Source organism: Numenius arquata, chromosome 6 (assembly GCF_964106895.1).
Source record: "Numenius arquata chromosome 6, bNumArq3.hap1.1, whole genome shotgun sequence".
Taxonomy (NCBI): Eukaryota; Metazoa; Chordata; class Aves; order Charadriiformes; family Scolopacidae; genus Numenius; species Numenius arquata.
The window spans coordinates 11952101-11971548 of record NC_133581.1 but is presented as its reverse complement, the minus strand read 5'-3'; the positions used below and the strand labels follow the sequence as shown (position 1 = coordinate 11971548).

The 19448-nt window shown below is 38.6% G+C and overlaps 1 protein-coding gene across 3 annotated transcripts in view; it reads left to right on the top strand.

Moving 5' to 3' along the window:
* Positions 1-19448, top strand: part of UNC79 (unc-79 homolog, NALCN channel complex subunit) — a 114511-nt gene that overhangs the window by 951 nt on the left and 94112 nt on the right. For 2 of the 3 annotated variants that reach the window (XM_074148882.1, XM_074148881.1), the window contains exons 2-6: positions 4592-4712; positions 10514-10818; positions 14255-14425; positions 17622-17714; positions 18964-19019. In XM_074148882.1, the coding sequence (XP_074004983.1) occupies positions 4592-4712; positions 10514-10818; positions 14255-14425; positions 17622-17714; positions 18964-19019 (746 nt within the window). Of the gene's footprint in view, positions 1-4591; positions 4713-10513; positions 10819-14254; positions 14426-17621; positions 17715-18963; positions 19020-19448 lie in introns of those variants that run through there. The other variant, XM_074148883.1, reaches the window with a different exon arrangement.

Sequence of the window (19448 nt, the reverse complement as noted above, 5' to 3'; positions counted from 1 at the left end):
AGAGTGTCGTGGTTGTGAGCCAGGCAGTCTGTGACCAGTAGGTTGGACTGATTTTTGTCGCGATGACATGATGTGATCGGACACTTCAGGCGCTGAGACTTGCGGTCTCCTTCCTCCAGGTCACTGGGAAGGATCCTTGTATTTATATATGCCTGCGCTGAACTGATCTAAGGAAAAGAATACTTGCATGGTTTTTTTTTTCCTTTAGGTTTTACTGCTTATTTACAGTCACGGATGATGTTGCTGCTAAAATATTACGTGGTTGCTAATTTATTGCTGTGGGGATGCAATTCTGGCCTCATAAATAGAGACACAATGTTCTGACGGTGCAACAGCCCTGAAGTGTGCAATGTTTGGATCTCTACTGCTCTGTTCTTTCTGCCTTCCTCACCCCCTGCCTGAGTTCTGTAGTTGTTTCTTCTTTCTTGTGATACTTATATATTAATTATGCTTTTTTCACACTGGCATGTAGCAGAATTTCTGCTGCCTTTTGTCCCAACCCTGCCTTTGGCGTTTTCTTCCTTCTCTGTTCTGTGTTCCTCCATTCCTAATGCTTTTGGTCTGCTCTGTTTGAGCTTCTCTTTCATATTTTCTCCTTAGCTGTTTTTTCTTTTCATCCCCTTGTACTGTTCAAGACACTGCATCTTGGTCTGCCATGTCCCTATTGCTGTCTATTTTAAGATTTATTTGGGGTCCAGGTTTCAGATCTTTCTGCCTCCTAAAGTTCTCTTTCGTGATGCTCCAGGTAGAGTATTCAGTTTGGACATATCCTGTGCTTTTTAACCTACCGAATGTATTTTGTTTACCAAGGCTGCTTCCTTGACTAGTTCTTATGGCATTACCAAGTGTCTTTTATCTCTACGTAACTTCAAGATTCCCTCACCTGCAATTTTTGACAAATGGTGGTGGACTCAGACAAGGATTATGTGTGTGCATCACTGTCAGGCAAACCTTCAAACCCCAGATGTCGCTGCTGTTGTTTCTACCCTCACTGACTGACAGGCAAGAACCAGAATGTCCTGGGAAGGAGTCACAAGTCATAATGAATCTCAGTTTACCAAGAACAGCAGCAGAACACTACGGATGAGGAAAGACTGATCACGACAGAAGAGCAAAAAGGCGCTGGTCTAAACCTGAATCTGTGGCCACCCCACAGCTCTTTAGCAGGTTGTACAAACAACAGGTAAAATGGTGGCAATCTGGGAAACCATCTCGAGAAGCCTCCCTTTTTTTGTGACATGTGTCTTGAATCTCATACCATAGGTGTTCACAGTGACTTTCATCATTTGACTCATCACGGTATGCCTGAGGTGTTCTGTTATATTAAAATACAATTAGTTCTTTTTCACCTTAAATAGCAGCGACTGGTCTTTAAGTAACGTCCTGGCAGTGTCTGATACCCACTCTGTTCTTCTCCAGGACAGTGGAGCAACCAAGACCGTCTTTAAAGACTTCTACTAGTTTCATTCTTGAATCAGTCAATGCTTACAAGGGGGTTAGGGAGTTTAGTTAGGCCTGTGGAGAGCCAAGAGAGGTACCTAGCGAAACAACTTTTTTTTAAAATATAGTTTATTTTATATGATGACCCTATGACAATGGCTAAGTACTTCCACAGAGTGACATCACTTTTTGAAGTGTATCTCTGGATGCTCAGAAAGTCAGAAAATTGGGTCATTCACACACTTCTGTATCTTGAAAGATGGCAGAGTTTTGCTCTGGGGCTTCCCCTCAGAAGGTTCTTTGTGTTCTGGGAGGCTGTGCTGAAATTATCAGTGATCTCAGAAACAGAACTGAGAGGTGAAGTTAAAACCTTTAGCCTAAAGCTAATGTCATTATTTAGGCTTTATAAATAAATTTTCTGTTTTGGTATTTTGCCAGATACAATTGCACGACAATACTGATTAATAGAAATAAAAATATTTCCTTCTTTATATAAAAAAGCGATTCTAGATACGCTATACCCCTTATTGAAAGTAAGTAGCTGTACAGTGGCAGACAGTTCTCTGAAGACCTCTAGACCTGAGTTCAGATGTCATCTTTGGCATTTTGTTAATCCGATTCACTTACAGATACCTGTCAGTGAACCATGGCAGCCACAATAAGCTATGCATCTTGCTGTGACTTGTTCTTTGTTGGCCACTGTGAAATGAGGTCTGTTTCTTTGCAAATATGCCTGGCTTCATTTTTTTTTTTTTTTTTTTTTTTCTCTCCTGGCAAGAGAAAGTGGTGTCACAAAATACATTTATGATGTAATTTCCTTTCTTAGTTTTTATAGACGTCTTCATGGCAGTGGGAAAAAAAAGAAAAAGAAGTCTCTATCTTTAAATAATCTAGGAAATTGACCTGTAAATCTGGGACTAAAACACAGATAGTGGGCAGAAAGAAAGAAGTGTGGGACGAGGAAGGGAAAACAGGTCTTGGGATCGCTAAAATAAACTTCTGTTACCTGGAGTGAAACACATCATGACCAAATGTTGCTACCCCAGTGGTTTTGGGGGTGTGTAGGAAGCTGGTTGTGGCTGATCTCGCCGAGACAGGGAGAACCTCCTGCAGAGCACAGCTCATGGGCAGCAGGCCCGTGTGGTGGCCTGAAGGGCTCTGATCTTGCTCCCAGCTATTCTGAGGCAATCTGACTCCATGCGACAAAAATTCTAATTTCATCAGGGAGGGGAGGGGGAATTTCAGGGGGAGGGGAGAAGTAGTGATTGATTTTAATTATCCATTAATGTCACCTTAAAATAAATTTGTGAAGTAAAATACTTAAAAGTGAGGAAATACAATTAAAGTTGCTTATGCATCCTTAGTTTATTACTTGCATTTTAACTTGCTGTTTTCCCATAGACCCCTGTCCTGTTCAGTCACACGAAGGCTTTCTCCCTGTGATGAAGCAGGGTGATACCGTGAGGGAGACTTTTGTCTGTAGGAAATTGGGAGGGTCTGGTCCGTACAGCATGAAACGGGAGAAGGGATGATTGTGATGAGGGCAGTTGAGCACTGAAAGACTGGGTTTCGTGTCATACAGTTAACACAAATGTGTTTTTTGCTTGGTGATTATTTGAGCGTTCCTCATTTTATGGATAACTGACTTGAAATTGTCAAACCTCATTTGTTATGTGACTGAGCACTCACAGGTGCTTTTGCTTGTCTGGTACCTACTGCTGCTGGTTCTGGCAAAATGGCTCTCAGTATCTCGAGCTGGGCCTCCAACAGCAGCTGCAGACACTTTGTTCTTAGTGCCTGTCCTTCATTTCTGTCCATTTTTCTGCAATATGGATACAATGCCACCTCTTCTCATTCAGCTTGTCAATGATACAGAAAAAAATCAGAATGTTCATGAAATGTTCAGAGACAGCAGCAGTGAGAGGTATAGGGGTGTCTCTTAGGAAGTTCGTTCCTTTCTGTTCAAGGAGGACTTAATGGTATTCATTCCTTAATAAATGCTATTTGACGATGAGAATAAAACAAAGTATTGATTAATTGCTTGCTTAAGAAGCATGATTTATCTTCCACACTGAGGGAGCCCTGAGGGGAGCAAGGTATATTTTGGTGCAGTGAAAGACTGCCATAATCCATATGCTCAAGGGCTGAAGTTGTTCAGAAGCATCTCCCCTTTTAACTGCCTATTACACAGTCTCAGTGCACTTTAAACATGATTAAGAGTTCCCGGCCAGCGCTGCTTTCATTGAGGCTGTGTGAGCACCGTTCAGAGCGGTGCTATGAACAGCTGCTGAGCAGTCTCGCTGGAAGCGCAGTTGAGCTGATGCAGCCCCTCTGCCGCAGCCAGCGCGCTCTCTCTCCTTATCATCAGAGCTGATGAGCCTGAGCAGAGCAAAAGAGTTGAGAGTGTGCTCAGGTGTCTCTGCGTGAGACTGTCATGTGCCATGCAGGCAATGTAAGGTATTGCAGCTATGGTCAGTAATCACTTTTTTCCAATGCTGAACAAGGATCTCTATTAAAAAGTAAAACCGCTGTTATTTCTAAAACAACAAAAAAATGGTTTCAGTAAAGGTGTAGAGCTCCTTCTGCTCTTTGAAATATCCTCACGTGCTTGATCAGACTTCGTAAGGCACTTAAATAAACGGTACAGATCTTTTCATATCTTTAGTTCATTGCATGAAGTAAATGTATGGCCTAAAGTAAATCACATAAGCTCACTCTCTGTCTTTAGCTTATATCTCTGTTTTGGCTCTGGAAATACTTATCTGTCTCACATGAACCTCCTGTGATCCAGTGACTCATTCATTATAAATGAATCTTGAGATCCTTGGAGACATGGAAGAAGTGCAGATTTTTTGTTGTGTTGTTTTTTTTTTTAATTGTGTTTTTTTTTTTTTTTAAATATCCTAGCACTGATTTGGCCTAACAGATGCAGCCATTCATTTCTGTGCCTTCCCCTTGGCACTTTTGCACTGGAGTGTTCAATTTATTCAGTCAAATAGAAGGAATGGAGAGACTTTTCTGTTTTTTTTACAGTTTAATTGTTAAAAAAAAACCCAAACAATCAGAAATGGTAGGAACAGATATGATTCTGTCAAAGTCTGCAAGAAACCTAAATGAAAGTTTCTGTCTTTGTTTTTTGTCTTTTATGTAGTTGCTTCCAAAATCCGTTACCTTCAGGAATACCACAACCGGGTTCTCCACAACATTTACCCTGTGCCCTCTGGAACTGACATTGCAAATACTCTGAAATACTTTTCTCAGACGTTATTGAGGTAAGTTTTAACTAATGCTCTTGAAGAAAAAAGAGCTAAAGAATTGTAGGGGGTGTTGATTGACTTTGTATTGGTTGCAAGATTTAATGGGTCAATGCTCAGCCAAAAGGAGTCAGAGCATAATTTAAGAAAAGAATGTTACGAATGAATCTCTTCAGTGGCTGTTGCCCAATTTGCCCAGTTGAGCTGCTTATTGAGTGGCTGATTCTAAAATAAACTTGGTTGATTACACATTTGCTTGGCCCTCCTAAGACTTAGCTGAATGCACAAACATGCTGAACTTGTGAAGAGAGGAGTTTGTGACCTATAGAGCTTTAGATGTGTATACTCACGACCTCCTTGGCAGTCCTGGTGCCTCAGGATCCTAGAGCAATGAGCCAGATGAGCAGAACTAGGTTCTTTCTGTGCCATCATTCAGCTGGCTGTCAGGATTGGGTTCTGGTTCAGTCCCTTTATAGAATAGACACAAAGTTTGTATACAGATCTGGATTTGGATGGCAACAGCAGGTCTTAGTAAACAGTAACAGCAGTACTTAGTAAAAATATGGAGTACAAAAAGCCATATAGTTACAGAATTCATTTTGCTTAGGAAATGCTACCTCTTGTCTTGCTAAAAAGATACGAAAAATTGTGAGACTTAATTAGAAATGACATACATTCTACAGTGCTACCTGGTGGATTCATATTTTCAAACTGTTTTTAAAGTGGCTTTTGACAGTGAAGAGGTAATTTTTTTTGTCTGCTCAGGTTTTGGCTGGCACTAGATTTTGCATCCAGAAAAATGCAGTTAAAGCTGCATTTCTATGCATAGCTTCCTGATTTATACCTGGAAAGATGGTCTCTGCTGTCAGAAGCTAGTTTGGAAGTACAGCTATTTGCCTTATTTGATGAGGAAACATTAACAAAATACAATTAACCCATATATTTGTACACATACCCCTATGACATATACAAGTTGAGAAGTAAGAACTTAAACTTGAAAGAATGACTAGTTCATTCTAATATTCATTTAAAGCACATAGGATGTATCAAATTCTTGACCCTTTTTATAAGAAAGATAGATACATAGACAGAAATGCTTATTATCAGTGGAACACCTGTTCACTGCAAACTTAAAAACCTCTGTTTACTTTTGAAAATTTCAAGAGTAGAATTGTTTGACCACTGTGAAATTTGTTTCCTCCATCATTTAGAGTGTTTATGAAACTTAGGGCAACCAGTAGGTCTGTTCTTTTAAGATTAATAAATTATACCTTATTAATTGCAGTGGTGGGAAAAAAAATGTTTAAACAGTCACTAAAAAAAACACTGAAATGTGTCTCTGTTCCCACATCAGGCTGTTTTGATGGATTACTTGCACAACACACATAAACACACTTAAAGCACATGTAAGTATGTGTGACAAAATGGCCTCTGCTTGAAAGCTGCAGGCCTCTAAGCTGTTAAAGCAAGAAAGTTGGACTTGATTCTTAACACTTCCTCTCTTAGCTGTGACTACCAAGTGCTGTAATGAGATCCATTTCTTTTTGGGCAGAAGTCCATTGGGACCGGATGGATTTAGAATTTGGTGCTTAAGGAAAGTGTCTTTATACCACCCTGTTGTCTTCATCTTTCTAAACAGTACAGCTAATATGTCCTGTGTGACAAATTCTTCACGTTCCAAGAGTAGTGATGTTTCTGGGCTTACTGAAAAAACTTTATACTTAGCGACTATGAGAGCAGATCAGAAATCAGGGCAGCGATTGCACAGTTGAGCAACTCCATTTCTTTATTTCATGTTCAGAATGGGACTGAACCAAAATCCTGCTGTTGGTAATGCTGAATCTCATGGGGCAGAAGTGATACTCGTATCTGACACACAGGTCTACACAAATGGCTTTGTCCTTCATGATTTGGGATCTGATCAGCATCAGAGCTAAAAGGGCACCAGAAACTGAAGCCAGGACTTGGATCTAAATTTAAGTGGGCTGAGTTCTGATACTCAGCAAGGTCAAATCCACGTTCTAAATCCCTGTAACTGGGGAATTAGAACTGTTGGTCAAAGCCTGAGTGCTATGATTGAACCAGTATAAGTTTATACACTTGCTAATACTAAGAAAGAAGCTGGATAAAAAAGCAAAACAAAACACACCCTGTATTTAGTGTGGCAGATGGAAAGAAGGAAACTCCCACCTACTGTGTGCAGATCTTTGCAAGATTTACCCTAGAACTAAACAGACTGGTTAAGAACGTTTCTGAAGAACCTGTTCAGAAATTTCTTTGAATATTCTGCATGCTGAGTCTTCCTTCTGCCTCCTACACTGAGACTCCATTGTGCAAGGTTTAGCATCCATAATAGAAGTACATGGTGGAGAATAATCTTTCTAGCTTAAGACAGAATGTATGCTATGAATTTGGGCTGCTGAGAGAATACCGATCAAACAGTACCATAAAATGCCCATTTTTTACCCATTGGAGATTTTGGGTTTGGTCTTCAGAATAGGTTTCTTGTGATTGTCTACTATTTTAAAATAACTTTTAAAAATATTTCCCAGTTTGATGTGTACTCTCCTTGCAGCTGAATTATTTTAGGACAAACATTTCTTGATGAACATATGTAGTCATAGGAGTAACGGAGGAACAGTGATTAGTCAGAGAAATTCCATTCGATGACTGTTTCTTAAGGTGTAGCTTTTACTGTTTATTATACTTTTTACCTTTTCGTGGTATAGACACATTGACTGTGTTCTTTTCAGTGGGGCATGCCCACTGTTTCGGATTACATTCATACCTGGTGTCATTCTGCTAGCTGTAGTTGGATCGCACAAGAGATTAATTTGCTCCTTTGCTCTGTACATAGCCTCAATAAATCACAAGCTCAGGGGTGGGGGGAACTGATGTGTAATGGCTGAAAAAAATTAAATTCCTTATTTCTATGAACAAGCATCACATAAAATCACCATACACAATGCATAGCACATTGATTCATTTAGTTCTTCCTTAATTTTCTCTTTGGGCAAAAGCATTTCTTTACATTACAGCATGAATTTGTTTCATGCCCTGCTCATTTTCAGTATTTTCTCCCTCATTTGAGGAATGATCTAAGACTTAATAAACATCTTGCAGAACAGCTCATTCTCTTGCATTTTCTTGGAGAAAATTCTCCATATGTATTTCTAAGTGAAATGTTTTACATGAGGAATAGTTATAAATTCCCAGTAGCTGATTAATGGCCAAGCTTGTTTTGCTGCCTTGGCGAGGTGCAATTCTCTTGTAGGCATTTTAGGAAACCTTTCCTGGAAGGCAGTAGTTTTGGGATAGGTTTGCAGCAAACAAATCTTGAAAGAAGCCCTGGTAGCTTTGTCACTTGTCACGGAGCAAGTTCAGTATGGAGTTATGATCTGCACACCAGGTCTGAGCACTTGGTTTGAGCAGAAACAGGAGCAAACAGCAACCATTGTATCTTGGTCCTAGGGGACTACCTAGATTTTAAATTTTGACACTTCTGTTTATTGCTATTAAAACATGGGTCGGGCAAAAGCCTGGGTCTGGAAGTTTGTTGGTTTTTGTTTCCTAAATTTGGCGTGGTTGCAGCTGGAATTTAGATACAGCCTCATTGCTGTTCCTGAAGTGAACAGAAGGATGCCCTGATCAAGATACAAGATGGTGTGCTTTGGCCTCTAATCCATAGATGGGCCATAGCTCATGTTAAAAGGAAGGGAAGCCTACAGTGTAAGCTCTCCATCACTGCCTTACACTTTCCAAATCAAGGATTAATTAATACAGTAATATCCTTTCTGGAAATAAGTGTGCTTGAAGTGATATGTTGGCAAGTAAAGGGATGGGTAATTTGTATCATCTGTTGGTAGACAGGGAAGGGATATAATTTAGTACCTTCTTATCTCTAAACATGAGCTGCAAAGTATGGCAAATGAACATCAAGCAAATTAAAAGGAATCAGCACTCTTACCATTTGTTTTTAAAGTCATACTAGGTCTTAGGTGATTTTCTGATATGATTTCATAAACACTGTCGTGACAGTCACCACGTTTTACTGGACATTGGGTAACAGAAACCAAAATAATCTGCCAAATATGTAAGGCACAATAAAAAAGGAAAAAAGATAAAATATGTAATTTCTTAAAACGGACCATGTCTGTCATCTGACTGCAAATGTGATGTGGTAGCAGCCACTTGGCAACAACTGTACTTGTAAAAGTGTTTTATATATATGGCAAATGAATGACACTTTCTCTTATAAGCACCTTATACTCTTACCTTACTCTTATAAGTAAGAATTCTCTTACTTGTGTAAATTTGTGTAAATTCTTGAATTGGCTTGTGAGGTAAGACATATCTGTTCTAAGGTGATTATACAATAGGGTTTTCTATATTGTAAAAGAGGACAGAGGTTTCCAGGAGTGCTCCCTCTTGACATAACTCTGCTTTTCATTAGTCAGTGGAAATTTCAATGCCATGGGCTTGTCTTTTATACGTTTTAACACTGACTTTGGGAACAGAGTTAAACCAACAGCAGCTGCTTTTGGAAATCGCAACCACTGAAAGGTGCAAAACGTGCTTTAAAAAAAAAAAAGCATTGTGTGTGGTTTAATATATTTAAAAGGTGTATTATATTTTATAGGCACATATGAAGATTATGAACTAACCCTATAATTGCCTGATAACTAAAATATAACACTGCTTAAGTGACAATTTATTTCTATTTAAAATAGTGGGGTTTATTTTTTTAATAAATTAGATTAACATGTTTACAACCATGTACAACATTCTCAAAACGACTTAACAAGCTGGTTGACGTATAGCCTCTATTTTGATTCCCACTAAATCCTTTTTATTTTTGAAATTATCTCTCCTTTAGTTTATAATGAGTTTTGTTCAATAATAACGTAAGTAACAGCAGGAATGTATGGTAACATACTGTCTGATCTGCAGTTACATAATTGGTCTTGCTTGCATAGCCCTTAGATTTTTGAAGGTAATTATTTACCCAAGAAGTGTTTGTATTCATAAAGTAAAGTGTTTCCTCCCTAAACATGGGCAAAATTATAAACACACATAAACAATCATTATCATTAGCTCACAAACATATGCTAAAGACCATCTACTATATATTATTTTTAACTTTTCCAAATGTAGTTTAGTTAACATTTTAGAAATATTATATTATTTCTAAATCCATGTGCCTGTTTAAACTTCATTATCTCAAATGATACTGAGTGAGTGGTCATGAAACAGTATCATAAAATACATACAGACATTATTTTAATGCAATAAACATGTGATTTTTAAGACTATCTTAACAAACACACATGTTTATTCTTTGCTAAAACATGTTTCTGCAAGTGCCACACCTATATTTTGCATGTTTTCAGTCAGTTGGTTCCAAAGATTGTAGGGGGGGGGGGGGCGGGGAATAAATCTCAAAATCTCAGAGCAAAATACCAGCCTATTTTGACACATCCATTTTCCCCTAGCAAACACTTTTAATTCTCAGAAATTTTCTGAACTGTGAAACATAGGTAGGGCACTGAAACATGCACTTTTATATTTTTGCTCCTTATTAACCAGATAACACATGAGATGCAATGAAATTTTCCTAGATGTCAATTTTTGATTCTCTTATCTTGAAGCATGAAAGTGAATGGTTGCTAGATTTGTAGACACAGTGGTTTCGGTATTATAATTGCATCTTATGTGGGATGTATCTGGTGTTTTATTATTTGTTTTATAGTGTCATTTCAATGTAATGTGCTGTTCTTTGTGTCTTTGTTGTCTCTTTTTTTTCTTTGTCCCCCCAACAGCATTTTGTCCCGCACAGGGAAGAAGGAGAATCAAGATGCCTCCAATTTGACAGTGCCCATGACCATGTGTCTTTTTCCTGTGCCATTCCCACTCACCCCATCTCTAAGACCACAGGTCAGTTCCATCAACCCTACTGTTACTCGCTCCCTCCTTTACAGCGTCCTGCGAGATGCTCCATCTGAACGTGGCCAGCAAAGTCGTGATGCTCAGTTATCAGACTACCCATCTTTGGACTATCAAGGACTTTACGTGACACTGGTGACACTGCTGGATCTAGTTCCCTTGCTACAACATGGTCAACATGGTAAGCAGGCCCTTGAACCCTTCCAGTACGCTTAACTTCAGTGCTGTGAATCCATGAGTGATGCATAAATGCAGTTGAAGAGATGGGCCTAAACTGACCTGGATCTGGAATTCAAATCTCCTGGAATGTGTTTATTTCCAAGTGTTTGGTTTGACTTTCTTAAATAAAAGATATTTTTTTGCTAACTGTGGATTTGGGTTTGTATTCTGAGATTGTCTGATTTTTAGTGATATGCTGGTGGTATGTAACTAAAATGCAATGTTATGTAACAAATAATACAGTTGTGTCTAAAATGATCTGGATTTTGAATTTGAATCTGCTGGGATATCTGCAGACTGGTCTCCTTGGGGTGGCTGTTTAAAAAGGCACAAATTGCTTGCAAATGTGTATCTGGCCTATAATGAATATGCAGATTGAGTGTTTTGGTGAAGGTCCATCTCTAAACAGAGCATAGTATACATGTGATTTGAAGAAAACCCATGATAATGGTGATTTGAGATGGCTTTAAAACATTCCTGGGTAAAAAGGTAACAATGTGTGTGTCTGACTTACAGAAAAGCCGTATATTCTTATGTTTTGAATTAGTTAATCACAAGATTTTTTTTTTTTTTTTGTGACTGTGTTGTATTTATATTGTTTTTCCTCAAGTTCTGCATATGTCTGGCTTGTTAGTGTGTGGCTTTCCATACTGGGGTTCAGGATCCCAGGTTTCTCCCTGTGTTACATAAGCCAAATATTAATTTTCACCGTGGTATTAGGGTGTATTACTCACGTAGTTCAGTACAGGAAGATTGTTGTCAATCTGATATGCTGCTGAAATTCTTTAGGATGAAGTTGTTTCTGTTAAATGCTGAATTCCTTTTGAGTTGGCAGCAGCATGTTTTGAATGAAAGACTGCTGCTCTAGGAAATGGTATGATCTTGTAAGAGGGGGCTGCTAGCAAATTAGAGACTTGTCGACTTAAATTCAATCTCTAGAAATGATGGAGTTAATTATCAAAATGATATTTTTCTAAATAGATGACATGATAATGATTTACAACCAATGGAGACCTGTAAAGAACAAATAACATCGAGCAAACGTAATTTCCTTTTATGGCAGCACAATGGCTCTTCTGGTGGGGTTTTCCTGTCCTTAGTGAGGCTTTTGTGGCTGTGTCACTTGACATCCTAATAGGCAATCTGGGACATACGGTCCCTACTTGAATAAAGAAAACATTCCAGGAGTAATTACCAGTGGCTCTTGTCAGCTGGAAGGGTATACCAAGTGGGAATCTTACAGGAGTCTGTGCTGGGTTTAGTGTTACTAAATACTTTAATTTTTTTACTTGGCTGATAGAAATGAGAGACCACTTTGATTTGTGGGGATTATCAAGGTGGTGAATAGCATGTCCTTTGTGTGAAAGATACTTGATTCAGAACAATCTCAGCAAATTGCATTCTGTTTTGAAACATCTTCAAAGGAGAAGTGTAAAATACTGTGTTTAAGCAGGAAAAATCAAAGGCAGAAATGAAATGGGGGAAATACTAGCTCGAAAGCCATACTGCAGAGATCTGGATGTTACAGTAGATCAGAGGCAGACTATAATTCACTAATATATTAGTATTACTCTAGCAATACGTAAACAGGTGTTTTGTGTATGAGACACCCAAAGCATTTTGTTTACTATTCTAACAGCCCTAGCAAGGCCTCAGCCTTGAGTAATGTTTTCAGATTTGTCCATCTGGCTTCATGAAAGACATGGACCATTTGGGAGGAGTCCAGGAAAAAGAAACAGGAATGATTTGAGGTCTAGAAAATGTGAACAGTGAGGAAAAATGGAAAGAACTTGGTTTGTCTAGCTTAGAGAAAAATGGAAGGGACATGACTATCATATACAAGTATGTAAAGGTTGCTGTGAGGAGAAATAAACTAAACCAAACTATTTGTGGTTACAGTTGATGAGGATAAGAACTGCAGCAACGGAAATTTAAAAAAAAAAAAAAAAAGCCTTTTTATGATAAAGATGGTTAAGCACTAGGGTGAATTGCCAGGAGGAGTGAACTGTCTTGCAGATTTTTAAGAACAGTTTAGATAAATATCTGCTGGGAATAATTTGGTTGGCTCATGCTTTGGGCAGGGGGAGGTCACTTGCTATTTACTATGGTTCTGTGTACAGAGAATTACATTTTGCAATACAACTTGTTATATATTTTTCCCTCAGCTTAGCATTTGACTAAAAGCAATATATTTTATTTTTATCAGAACAATCAATGTTGTTTAGGTAAGTACCAGTGGTGCACTAGGCTATCCTGAGCTTTGGTCCAATCAGATTATACAAAACTCGCAATGCTTAGCTGGTAAATATGTATTGCAAGAGAGAAATGCTCTCTAGCATTAATGGTCTGGTTAGACCCTTGCATAGAAGACTTGCCAGAATCACTGAAATGGAGTGCTAATTTTAATTCTTACTATGACTCATGATGTTCACAGCTACAGATCCCTCAGCACTTTACAGAGGCAGTTTTTAATCATCCTAGTTGTACAGATGAGACTGAGGGCCTGTGTAACATACTTAAGGTTACAAAGTGAGTAACAAAAGGAATCCCACCCAGGAAGGGAAAAGCCTTCTGATGTGTTGGGATCATCCTACAGGTTCAAACTTGGGGTTCATTGAGTGCTGTAACCTTTCTCAGAGGGTTCTTGGCCCCAGCTCAGTTCCATTTGGAAGAGGGTATAAAGATTCCACAGTGCTCAGATACACAGTTACCTGTCCCTTCCCTTTGGATCTTGAAATGTTGCACATTTCTTAAGGATCCCTTCCAAAGAGAGTATAATTAACTAGAGTAAGTATGGAAATTGTTGATAAATATACCTTTCCTTTAAGCCTTGGCCAGTTTTGGCCTCAATGGCTTCCCACGAAACAGAGATCCACAGTTTAATCAGATGTTGTTTGAAAAATACAATAATGCTTCCTGTAGTCTCTGTGTGTGGGTACTTTGGAAGTCTCTTGAAGGTAATTAAGATCAAAATAATATTTTTCTATGGCTGATGAAGACCAGAATGCTTTTTGCAAAAGCAAGCCTTTCAATACAAAAGTGCATATCAAATTCTGATTATAATAACATCTCTGCTTAAATGCAGACCACTGTATGTTAATCACTGTATGATTAAAATCAACATTGATTTTAATCAACTATTTTACTGGCTGTAGTATTCACATTCCCTCCAAACTCTTCTGAGTACTGTTGAACAGCTGGTTACCTCTATTTTTAGGAGGGGCTTAAAAATGATGGGTGAAGTCTCTTGTCTATAGTGATTAACTTCCCAAATTACTTTGAGGGGAAAACTTAAATGTAATTTTTTTTTATTTATAGTTTACAGAAACTAAAAAGTACATAGTCATAATTTTTTTTCCATTGTAATGATTCTGTATTTTTTTCATTTTATTCAACAGATCTTGGGCAATCAATTTTTTACACTACTACATGCTTACTTCCTTTTCTCAATGATGATATTTTGAGTACTTTACCCTATACAATGATTTCAACACTAGCTACCTTTCCTCCATTTCTGCACAAGGATATTATAGAGTATCTCAGCACATCTTTTCTGCCTATGGCTATATGTAAGTAGAACACATTCTAGTATTGTTATGTCTCAGAAAACATGGTGCACTGCTATAATATTATCAGACTGTAGGAGTCAGTTTCTTCTGTCATAGAATTGCAATTGCACATCAATTTACTGTATGTATATAAGTGAAATAATTCCATGCTACTATTTTTCAAAGTGAAATAATTATATGGGTTTTATTTTTTTATTATATTCCATTACTGTGTGAATTCTTCCTTAATTTAAAGGATGAAGTTTAACTTCTTTAAGAAAGACACTTTTCAGACTTGTAGAACTTTCAGTGCTCACAGTGGGAGTTTTGAATACGGAATCAATGGGCAAACTGATCCTGAAACAATAGATGCAATAGATGCAATATTCTTCAAATATGAGAAGAAACTTCTTTACGGTGAGGGTGACAGAGCCCTGGAACAGGCTGCCCAGGGAGGTTGTGGAGTCCCCGTCTCTGGAGATTTTCAAGACCCGCCTGGATGCAGTCCTGAGTAACATGCTCTGACATACTCTGGGCAATCCTGCTTCGGCAGGGGAGTTGGACTAGATGATCTATACGGTCCCTTCCAACTCTAAAAAATTCAGTGAAATAGCAATGTGCATAATTTTTGCATCTGGACTAAATCTGGGTGTACAAGAATGACTCTCCTTAATGTAACGATGTTGTGATCGATTTCCGTTTTTTCTCCCTCCCTCTCTCCTCAGCATTTTCTCTTTTACTTCTGTGCTAAATCGCTGTGCCTGTAATGTCTCCTATCCATAAGTGTTAAGACTAAATCTGACAGTGCCTGCCTCTTTATCTCTTTTTTCTTCCTCCCCCCTTCCCCCCTGAGGGTGTCACATGATGACATAATGTCATAATCCTGCAGAACGTGACTCCTGAGGTGTCTGTCCTGAGGTGTTCTGAATGCTCGTCTGTGTACCTGATAGAAAGCTTGATGGGATTTCAGCAGTAGTGTGAAATTGAACCATGTTGTGCAGATGGAAGCACTAGGATCAATATTAAAAGTCAGTTTTAACCAACAAGCCTTTTAGTATGTGGGTGATGCCACACTGGAACAGTTTACCAGAGATGTTGCAAGTTCTTCATCCTAGCAGATGCTCAAAACACAACTGGACAAGGTCGTGAGTACCTGCTCTAGTTGGCTTTTCTTTGAGCAGGAGAGTTGGACAAGATGATCTCCAGAGGTCCATTCTAACATCAGCCACCTTATGATTCTATGAGAATGGAATAGAGATAAAATGGAGACAGACCTGTACGGAAAAACATGAACAACGTTGTACAGAGATCAACACTAATGTAATTTAAGCAAGTAAAAGGTGCTGTTACAATATGGAAAGAAGCATGGTCCAGTGTTTTGAGATTAAGATTTTACAGAAATATATCATGTACATTTTCTGGTTCTACCAGGCAGTGATCTTGGAGAAATCCCTTAACTCTTCTGTACCTCACTTTCCCCATGTAAAATAATCCCTTATAAGATATTGCAATGATGTTTTCTGTGTTACCTTTGACAAGTCTAATAACAGTATGCAAATGAAACTACTAAGATATTTTTCATGCATATGTGCAATAGGTCCTCTTTGGGTTAAGAACAGAATTGTACATTAAACTCCTTTGTCTTCTGTTACCATTACCTGTTAAAGAACAGCTGATGTAGATAACTTACGCTCTCCTGCCTATCTTCAGATAAGTTCTATCTATCTTCATAAAATGTTCTCCAAAACTACTGATTGAGCCAAATCCTTGGTTTTTACTTAAATATGTACTATTCCCCACTGCCCTTGGCAGAGATTCCATCCAGGTAGAGCATGGGAGCAACCTTTATCACACTGCCTTTTTCCTCAAACAGTTTTGGTTGGGTATCTGTAAGAAACCATTCTGCTGCTCTTTAAATTTGGCTTATACTTTTGGTGTCCTACTTTTCTGCTGATGGCCCCATTTTAATTGTCAGGTTAGAGCTGCTGAGCATTTTGCAATTTAAATCCATACAAATAGACCTTGCTGTAATAATTTGGGGGCTCTTATGTGTGTGGATGAGATTAAAAAAAGAATGAATGAAGTGCAACAAAGAGAGATATAATAATGTTGGGTCATGTGGAGAAGCACCAGATAGAGAAATTCCATTTTCCCTTCCCTTCTTTTCCAGTTGACTGCTTTTTTAATTAGTGTCCTAGTCTTTCCCCACTGGCGAGTGCAGAACCTTTCTTTCCCCCAGTGTTCAATCAGACTGAAAGGGAGGATGCAAGAGATTGTGTAAGCAGCTGGAGAGCCAGATTGGAGGGATGAAAGCATCTCGGTGAACTGGTAGCTACAGTTCTGTGCTTCTATCCCAAGTGCTTGGTATTTGGGTCCTGGCAGCCAGGCTTGGGAAAGTGCTGTGAGTGAGGATGGGGAAGATACACGCCACATCTCTATGTAGGAGGTTGCCTTCAATGCCATATTGCCATGTTACAGCTCAGAAAATAAACACCTACACTCTGCAGGATTTTTCCAAGTATTCCATTTAATAGCAACCACTTTGTAGGAGACCAGAAGGAATTCTAGCCACTTTATGCATGAGGTCAAAGTACAACAGCTTAGCTATGCTTCAGTGCTATTGTTTATCATTATCTTAGCACAGTTCACATAACATGGAGGACTAATTTTTCTCTTATGTAGCTACAATTTGAACTCATACTGTGTGGTCCCTGAAAAGTAATCTGTGCCATACACTAACGGCCAGCAGCTACCACCAGCCAGCCCCAACCCTTCATCAGTATACCTCAATAGCAGGCTTTCCGTTTTGTTCTTGTTTCTTTACCTTCCACTTCCTCCTTACCTTCCCTACAACCCAAGCCCCAGGTGCACTTGACTATACAAGTGACACTGTTTTGGCCAGCCTGTGGGTTCTGAAGGAGAGTGCCTGAGAAGATCACTGTCTTTGGCTAATGCGGCTCTGAGAATGAGATCTTACTGATCTGGAAAACCAGGTGTGCGCTCTCTGAATCAATATTCTTAGTCGTCTTTCTCTGCCAGGAGAGAAGGGATTTAACCCCCTCCAGTACAGAATGTTTCTATTTTTTTTTTTTTTAATGATGTGGTACCTTAGAAATTTTATTTGCATCAGTTGGAATGATTTATATGCTATTCTTGCCTTATTTTCCTTGTTATACAATGGAAAATGTTTTCTTTTTTTTTTCCCCTTTCTTTGAAGTGGGATCCTCAAAAAGAGAAGGTGTTCCAGCACATGTCAATCTGTCTGCATCATCAATGCTAATGATTGCAATGCAGTACACGTCAAACCCAGGTACGTACAAACATACAACATGGTATCAGTCTCTCTAAAACTATGAGCCGTGAAGTACTGTGTCAAATGCAATCAGAGAAGTTCAGATGATGGGAAAAATCTGTCCCACCATCCAACATAGGCTGAAAAAGAAGTGATTTTAGTCAAAATGAATTTCTGAGCATCATGCTTGAAATAATCATTACGGACATAAGAGATCTCATTGTGATGAAGAAATAGGTTTGGGTCCAGGATTGGAGACTCTGATCTACTCTTGCTTGACATCAAAAAATAGTGTTGATACAAAACGTCAGTGTTGGAGAGAAAACACCACTAACTTTGACTACAGAAGTTATAGCAACACTTTGTCTTATACTATGATTCACATCCCACCGAGTTCACAGCTGATACTGTTTTCTAAAGACAGGTAATGCTGGCTGCAGACTCCACAGAACTATAATGAATTTAAACATAACTATCCCAGTTACATCAGTGGGATATCATAAACAAATCAAAACAAAATGTAACATGAGGGAGCTGTTACATTGCATGATAATAAACCATCTCCCGTTTTATGTAGATGGGTAGATGTTGTGTACGGGGAAGAACCCCACACTGTAGTATGTGCGTGTGAAGTGTCACATCACGCTAACGTAGTTCACAGTGGTGAACAAAAGCAGCACACAATTTTTAAAAGCTACTAGCACAAGTTAGGTTTTTTTCATGAAATGCTGTGGGTTTTTTTGTGAATTCCATATTCCAGCCATCTGAGGAAAATTTTGCCCTGTGGTTTTTGGGAAGTCAAACTTGTAAAGTAGTTTGTTTGGCTCTCATGTTTGATGCAGAGTGTCTCCTATAGCCTTTGGTATAGAATAATGTATTGTTACATGTGACTTCCATTGCTGCCTCAAGATGAATGACAAGTTGCTCATTTACAGCTTTACATTGTGCCAGAGGGACAGAGTTTAGGTGAATTAGCAGGTATTCTTAAACCGGATGTGTTTGATAAAGATCTCCATTGCTGTGCAAAAAGCTGTACACTCATAATACTTATTTTCTTACTGCATTCCTTGACAGAAACAAGTTACTAATATTCAGTTTCTAATATTTTATGATGACTGTCACGGCAATGATTCTTCAGCAAACCCTTTAAAATAAAAAGTAATTAAGTGAGGTCTAGAGTTTTGCAAGACCAATCAGCTAATTACATCACTTCTGTAACTTGAATTTCTATTTCAGTATTATGTCTATACTGTCTTTTCTCTCTCAGTGTATCACTGCCAATTATTGGAATGCCTCATGAAATATAAGCAAGAAGTATGGAAAGTAAGTTTATGATCAAATATACTTTGTGGAAATGACTGTATTTGGATAGTAATGAAAACCAGACAGCTTGAAAATGGAACTGATTGTGTGCCAGGAAGTTATAAATGATCTTTATATCCAGTTTTCCTTCTGGATTGTGGAGAGGGAGTTCCCTCTGATTTTTAGTTTACAGAAGCAGCTCCCTGTTTTGTAGAACAGAGATAGAGTTTCCTAAATACTATGTGGTTGTGCCTCCAATTAACAGAAATTGTAATAACCACTAATCTCAGTTCATGAGGGACTGAACTGTTACAAGGACGGTTTGTGAGTATTGTCTTGGCCTGAATCTGATCTGGATCCATGTATTTATCTGTATCACACCTCTTTGCTCCATGGCTAGACAAAGGCTTCATTTGCTATATGTTAGTGTACTATGTAGGGTGAGTGGTA